Genomic DNA, 8,366 nt, shown 5'->3' with positions numbered 1-8,366 from the left:
AAATAGAAGGGGGTGTACAGAGGCTTTGGATAATTAACTTTTGGAAGAAAATAAGTTAAATGAATCATACGTTTAGTGAGTACATTATCAATATAACGTTCTATTAATGTTAATTATTGATGAATGATGATTAATGTTCTAAAATAGTTTGGGGCCCCTGTCAGTCACGGGCCCTGAGAATCGTCCTAACTTTTCACCCCCTTACGGCGACTCTGCATTTTTTGCTTAATATTTGGACTACAAAAACAATGCTGATATCATTAGAAACCGAGGAATCTCCACTTTCCAACAGTGTATACAACTCAAAATGTGTCTTTGGGTCAATGCAACTGATTTCGATAGAGCAAGTCACATACTGTATGAGGTGGTCCCTGAAAATCCTTGATAATAAAACTTGGATTTTATTTAGCTTTTTTCCATGGACCACCTGCGCGGACCACAGTTTGAGAACCGCTGCTGTAAAGCACTTTGAATTGCATCACTGTATGAATTGTGTTATACAAATAAATTGCCTTGCCTTGCCTACATGGTTGAACATGAACCCTCCAATCAGTGCATTATCTCCAACTGAACCCATCTTCCTGCTGCTATGAAATTCCTTTTGTACCACTGACCTTAATGTTGCACAGGATAATAGCATGCAATTCCCATGGGAAGAACATAGTAGAAGCCTTGTGTTGCTTCTGTGTGTGTTTGTGGAGGCGTATGATGTATATCACATCCTTATTGGAATTGGTGGTTTTCATGCGGTCACAGTAAACCCATGAGTCCGGGTCACATGTGTTTACTGAGCCAACATGCTTTCCTCATATTGATTCTCACATAACTGGTTGTTGCTTCCCCCAAAAATACATTTGAGAAATTGTTTTGCGTTCACCCGGTACATTTCAATTTGACAGTATTGATTTTTTTGTGACATAGAATGCAATGCAGAGCTATTTAAAAATAATCACACACACCCACCCACAGGAGCTGCTCTAATACCACAGAGACAGGTTAGTGTGTGTAGCTCTGGTGGAGCAGCTGGGAGGCAGGTACCATGCACACAAGGGCACCTTGAAACATTTTTACTGATTATCTTTACATTCAAAATAAACCTGGTTTTACATAGTTAAGGTGCCCATTCCAATTTTAAATCAGGATAATTGCACTGTCAACAACTCATGACATCTGTTTGTGCTTGTCTAAACGTTTTTAGATTCCATCATTGTTAAAAACAACAAATACATTTTTTACAGATTCATTATTAATGTTGTCATAAACAACAGTCCCTTAACCCTTAGATGCATAAGTGGGTCTTTTTTGACCCGGTGAGATGGTTTTCTTGAAGAATCTTTGTAATTACATTTTTTTATCATTTCATATTCCAGCTAATCCTCAAAAAACATGTTTTGGATATCATGCCATTCAAATTTTAAATTTACATTTGATACATTTTAAGAAATTGTAGTTTTTGTATTTCTACCCCAAGCTTCCATAAGTGGGTCTTTTTTGACCTGGTGAGCTGGTTTTCTTGAAGTATCTTTGTAATTACATTTTTTTATCATGTCATATTCCAGCTAATCCTCAAAAAACATGTTTTGTATATCATTCCATTCACATTTTAAATTTACATTTGAAGAAATTGTAGTTTTTGTATTAATACCCCAAGCTTCCATAAGTGGGTAAAAAATGACCTGCATGCATTTTCTATGGAATCCTATGGGAACCTTTGATTCTTATCACCTGTTGCTGTCAGGAATACATTCACTGTAGACCACACAGACTACATCACAAGTGACACCTCTCAGGAAGATTATTTACACAGCAAGATCTGATACCTGTCGATAATAATAATAATAGTAGAACACACAGACCACATCACAAGTGACACCTATAATAATAATAATAATAATAATAATAATACATTATATTTGTATAGGGCTTTTCAAGGACTCAAAATTGCTTTACAATATAAGGGATTATATTATATAATATTAGGGTGGGGGGTATAGGACTATCACACTTGATCAACCGGCATGGATTGATGGGGGGTGGGATATGAGTAGACAAGAGGAGAAGAGATGAGTTTTGAAAAGGGACTGGTGAGGGTCTCAGAATGGTGGAGATCTTTGGACAATATGTTCCAAACGTTTTTTTTCAAAATGTACAACATTTTTCTAAAATTATAAATTGTGAAAAATTAAATATTAAATATTTCTAATGTGAACCAAAATATAATACTAAATATGATACAATTGATTTTTCTTAACCAAAATGACAAAAATTGCATAAAAACACATATCTAATACGGGTCCTTTTAGACCCACTTATGGAAGAGTGTAGGGTCCAGTCACTCGTGCATCTAAGGGTTAAAGAGTGAGCCAGTACTGGTTCAGTGGTATCATGTGATGTTTTGCCCAGATAGAGAATGAAGGATGCAGCCCCCCCCCACCCCCTTTGGCATCCCCTCTTCCCTCCATCCACAACTTCAGATGCAGGAACAACTGTCACTAGCACGCCCTCTTTGTGCAGCCGGCACAGACATGTCTGTCATTCGATATTTGGCTCATGCTAAGCAGAGGAACAGCTGCGCGGCGCAGGAAACAGCGAACAGGGAAAACAGTAGCCGTGTGAGTTGTTTCTGACAGCTCCTCCTGTTGTGCGAGTAAGTGTCCCTTTAGGATTTGGGCTTTTTCCCTGCGGTCCAAAACTATTTGACCAGTCCAAATGCTCAAATCAACTCATAGGAAAAGTTTAAACAGGGTGAACATTTAACGTTTAAAGGTCCCATATTATACTGTTTTGCATCAATATATTATAGGTCTCAGATATATACAAAACATGTCTCTGAAGTGTTTGGCTCGAAACACCAAACAGATCATTGCACCATCCCCTCTGTTTCAGCTCTGTTTCCAAAGTGCTGGTTTTTATATAAATGGATCAGGACAAAAAGAGAGAGAATCTTTTTTTCTGAAACTTTCAGAATCTCTTTACACAGACGGGACACATGTTTATGTATAAAAGACATGAAAAAGTGGATTTTGCATAATAGGTGACCTTTAAAAGACACTTCTTTCATCATCTGTATGCTAAAGAGTTTTGTTGACTGTTGGAAATAATGATGTTTGTTTTGAGTTCAAATTCAAATGTGACGGCGTGTAAATGTGCCCCAAATCTCCCATTATTTAAGAAATTATCTGAGGATTTCGCAAAGCAATGTCAGTTTTCAAATTTGCTAAATCCTCGAGTGGCAACCTAATTATGACAAAATGTCCAAACACTCACATTTCCCACTTCATCTTCCAAAAGTCCTTTAGCAGCTCTGAGCTACTGTTATCCCTGCCAGGGAAACAGACCGTTGCCCAGGCAACCTCAGTTCTGCCGCCATGGCAGCTGTAACTGTGGCGAAGGGGACGCGGAGTGCCAGGGTGGACAGGTGTTACCGGGGTCTCCGGGATCACCAAGGGTCTCCTAGGCCATCCTCCTACGTCGTTACACATGTGGAGCAGCGCTAACAAGCCCCTCACACACTAACACACTCCTCCTCTGCACTGCCATCAGAACTAGACTCGAGACCGCTGAGTTACACTAATATTCTGTGTCATGCTCTTGTCGAATTAGACGTGCACATGGTTCTTGCCAGCTCGGAGCAGGAGGTCCGTGCCACATGGCTGCATGTTTCTTTTTTTGCTTTTTTTGTCGGATACACATCCTGTAGGTATGAGAAATGACTCATGTTCAGTGAGACATGGTAACCTGCTCCAAGGCAGAGTAATGGGACACTGCACAAAAAGTCAAACAAGCTCTCATTACCTTTCATCCAGGCAGAACATGGAGGCCAGCGCCCAGAACTGGTCCTAGAAAATTCTAAAGGGAAATAAAACGTGTGCTAGTAGAAAGCAATAGTTGAGAGTGTGTCGATTTAATAGCAACAGCGTGTGCAGACCATGAAGGAAAGATAGTTCTGTTACTGAGTCAGTGTGGCGAGGCTCGAAAATGTCTATTTTCAGGGCTTGCTTTAAGTAGGGTGAGTCACCAGGCTTTTGGAGCACTGACTGCATGTGTGTGTGTGTGTGCGCGCATGCTTGTATGCACATGTATTTTTATGTGATACCGCTCCCTCTCCCTCTATCTCCGTCACACACACGCAAACAGACACACACATGTGCCTGCCCGCCGGGTGCAGGTCTGTGACGGGTTAGGCATTTTGGGTGAGGGCCATCCTTCTCTCTGTCTTTCCCTCGGCTCTTAGCAGTGAGCTGGCCCTCGCGCAGGGACAGGCAGCAGCTTCAATCTGTTCGGTAAATACTGAGATAAGTAAGGCCCACCCATTGCCGTGGCAGAAAATAACTCACGCCAGACCTGCAAGGGCAAAGATAGCCCGCTCTGTACAAAGTGTGGAGAAGGCATACCTTCTGAAGAGAAAATTGTGTACATAAATTAGCTATTTTGAGATATTTGGGGGTGGGAAGGAAGGCAGAGTGACAAACAGACAATGAGAGAAAGGGAAATGGGAAGAAAAGCAAATGAGAGATGCAAACCTCTTCCTGCTGCCAGTGAAATGTCAATGGAACCCTGGGGATGCATTGATTAACCTCTCTACTCCTAATCTGCCTGCAGCCTCTGCTCCAATCACTGAAGGCAAACACACAGACTGGTGCTCTACAGATGGACAATAGGGCCAGATCGGCATAAACAGGCCAAGGACTGGTTTAAAAGAGGCAAGGCTACCAGAGTTAATTTTGAACTGAAAATTCAAAAGCACTTTGGGATGACTCATGTTTTAATTGAAAGAGTTAACAAAGTCTGACCAATGACAGTTCCTCATTTTAGTCTCCCTTTTTTAGATGTATTTTTCCTTTTAACATCAGAGACAGCTTATTCTCTTAGATTTAGGATAAGAGAATGAAACAAAAGCACGATGAAAACGATTGAAGAGTTGTTTTGTCTGAAAACGATAACAAAAGTAAAAAAATACTTACAAGAGACGAAGGGGATGACTTCAAAAAGCTTTTATGTTTGATCGAAAGTCCCAAACTTAATTTTTTTTGCACTGACTGTAATTCAATACCATAAAAAGCAGAACATCTTCAACTCGGAAAACACCGGAATCGACCATTTTACAGATTATTAGACAAATCAATATAGCCTTATAGGTAGGGAATTCACTTCAGAAGGGCAGATTTTTTTCGGTTGTGTACTTTAAAATTCTAGCGCACTCGAGCTGGTTTCTCCATTCTTACCTACCCTACCTTTAATCCAATGTGCTTTTGTCTCTCCCACAAGAGGCAATCTTTAGAGCATAATTAACTCCTCAAATGATCTTTTCAGATTGGTTTATGTGTCTGTTTGTTTGTCAGCAGCTTTCTGAAAAATAAAAAGAATGGCCTGAATTTCATGAAACTTGGCTTCATGAAGCACCACCTCTTACATTTTGGAGCGTATCCAAAACATGGGTCAACTGCACTGATTATTCTTCACTTTCAACAATAGAGCATTGACTTGACAGAGGTTAGCACCCTGAAAGTCCCCTTTTAGTTATAAGTATAATCATTAAAAGCCATCATAGAATAGATATTATGCATTTAAATCAGCTGTATGAAGCTCTGTATGAATACTTAGATTCTTATAACATTTGTTGTGTACTAACGTAGCAATTGTTGATAAGGTGGTATTCATACAATTGATAGGTAAATTTCATAGTCCTCTCCAGAGACTAACTTCCCCCTGTATTTTCTTTTCTCCGGCAGTTTGCTCCCAGTTCTCCAAAGGTGTGTACGCCATCATCGGCCTGTATGACAGGAAGACGGTCAACATGCTCATGTCCTTCTGCGGAGCGCTGCACGTCTGCTTCGTCACGCCGTCCTTCCCCATCGAGACGGCCAACCAGTTTGTCATCCAGCTGAGGCCCGAGCTCCAGGACGCTCTGGTGGGAGTGATCGACCACTACGGGTGGAACAAGTTTGTCTACATGTACAGTTCAGACTCAGGTAGGAAATCATTTTATTTCACCTCACATCATACTGTAATTTTAAACGAGACATTTGAATGGAAACCTTTATGTTTTTGTTTCTTTTGTTATTTTTTTTCAATATATATTTTTGGGATTTTCAGGTGAAACGATACAAAAAACATTGGGGACAACACAACAACACATAATAAAACCCACAAAACAATAACAACCATCAATGACAAAAACAGGCAAACAGCAACAGTAGCAACCTAGTACTCATGTGTTAGCAATTATAACACTTGACCATTCTTCCTTCATGTACGGTGCAATTGGGGACCAGTTTCTAATAAACTCATCCAGCGTTCCTCGCAGCATGTGTGACAGCCGCTCCAATGGCAGAATTGACATCAGTTTTTGAAACCATAACAAAAGATTAGGCGGATCTTCATCCAACCATTTCTGGAGGATTGTGAGTCGTGCTGCATTCAGAGCAATACCAATAATATGTCTATGTCTACGTTCGTGATTTAAATCTGATCCGAGGACACAGTTACATAAGTTAAAAGGTAAGTCTATGTCAAACACTTTTCTGATCTCAGTTTGCATTGACTCCCAAAAATATATAATTTGAGGGCACGATAGGGCTGCTCGATTATGGCAAAAATCATGATCTCGATTATTTGGGTCAATAATTGATATCACGATTAAACGTCAAAACGATTTACTTTGAAAACATCCATTTATTGAAAAAAAAATGTTTAACAGTATTTTTTTAACAGTTGATTACCTTGAACTTTAAGTATATTTCAACTGAAAAACCAATACAAAAAATAAAAATAAATAATCGTTTTATTTCGATTATGTTGTTTTCATAATCGTTGCAAGCCAAAATCGTAATTGCGATTAAAATACGATTAATTGAGCAGCCCTTGGGCACGATCACATGAGATGACTGGAATTGCCAGAGCTACGTTTTTAACAAAGCCTTCAGTTTTATGGTATTCATTTTATTTTAGTGGTAATATTTTTGAATGTTTTATGTATTTGTATTGTCTTTTGTTGAATCTTATTTTATTTTGTTTCTATTTGTATTCCACACACTATCTTTTCTTCTCATTTTTCTGTAACTCCATCATATACAATGTTGTTGTTGTTGTTGTTGTTGTTGTTGTTGTTGTTGTTTGTTTTTAATCTGTAAATCCCACTGAGACAAATGATTGCTTTGTGATATTGGGTTATACAAATAAAGTTTGATTTGATTTTCATTTGGTTACCCAGAGACGAGGAGGCGACGACGGGAACGACGGCGGTGTGAGGAGGCGTGGCCAAAGCTGCGTTTGAGGAAACCACGGCAACAAGAAGAGGAGGAGGAAGAGGAGGAGGAGGAGTGTCTTTGATTTGAGAAGAGGAGGAAGAGGAAGTTACTGAGGGGTCTTCATCGCCATTTTCTGGGACGTTGAGGCCATCGCCGATGGAAATGGATCGAGACATTTTCGCCATGGAGCTGGTGGTCGGACTCATGTAAGAGCGAGACGTCAACGCAGAGGAGGAGGAAGAGGAGGAGGGGGCGGGGGATGAAGATTTCCTCGGGGTGGCGAAGGCAGAAGGAAAGGGAGAAGGAGAAGGAGTGAAGGAGGAGAAGGAGGTGGGGGCGTGTTCCTGATGAGGGGATTTGGGGGATTTAGGGGAGGTGGGGTTGGGTCTCTGGAGGGTGGAGGGTAAAGATGGAGGACGTCTGGGGGAGGAAGGGAGGGTGGTGGGACGCTGGAGGGGGAGGAGCTTCAGAGGGGGGAGGTCTCTGCAGGGGGAGAGGGGGGAGTCACCTGAAGAGAGAGAGGGAGAAGGAGTGTTATTCATATCCTTAAAGGTCACCTGTTATGCAAAATCCTCTTCTTCATGTCTCTTCTACATCAACATGTGTCCCCTCTTCTTCATGTCTCTTCTACATCAACATGTGTCCCCTCTTCTTCATGTCTCTTCTACATCAACATGTGTCCCCTCTTCTTCATGTCTCTTCTACATCAACATGTGTCCCCTCTTCTTCATGTCTCTTCTACATCAACATGTGTCCCCTCTNAGTTACGTCGCGAGCTGCGTACATGATTTCAAATACCGCGAATTAATCTGTCTTGTGAGGGTTTCCCCGGGAAACAAACACAATACACACAAATGCGTCACAGATTAATTCGCGGTATTTGAAATCATGTACGCAGCTCGCGACGTAACTAGGAGTCTAGTGGACGGTATCAGTACTACAAGTAAAACAAATTAAACTAATCTTTTTATTATTTTTTTTTATTAATTACGTTTTTCATAAATTAATCTGAGGGCCGCAAAAAGTGGAGGTGGGGGCCGCATGCGGCCCACAGGCCGCCATTTGCCCATCCCTGCTATATGCCTTACATTCATAATGTCAGCGGGAGGGAGGGGG

At 40.8% G+C, this 8,366-nt stretch overlaps 1 protein-coding gene across 1 annotated transcript; it reads left to right on the top strand.

Moving 5' to 3' along the window:
- Nucleotides 1-3,368: 3,368 nt before the first annotated feature.
- LOC104959383 (glutamate receptor 1-like) lies at nt 3,369-6,316 on the top strand. The gene is made up of 4 exons (XM_010787268.1): nt 3,369-3,448; nt 3,604-3,638; nt 5,733-5,972; nt 6,276-6,316. The coding sequence occupies exons 1-4, from the start codon at nt 3,369-3,371 to the stop codon at nt 6,314-6,316; spliced, it is 396 nt and encodes a 131-aa protein (XP_010785570.1).
- The last annotated feature ends 2,050 nt before the right edge of the window (nt 6,317-8,366 follow it).

This window comes from Notothenia coriiceps, unplaced genomic scaffold, assembly GCF_000735185.1.
Source record: "Notothenia coriiceps isolate Sejong01 unplaced genomic scaffold, NC01 NC01_scaffold00030214, whole genome shotgun sequence".
Lineage (NCBI taxonomy): Eukaryota > Metazoa > Chordata > Actinopteri > Perciformes > Nototheniidae > Notothenia > Notothenia coriiceps.
This window is presented reverse-complemented; position numbering and strand designations above follow the sequence as displayed.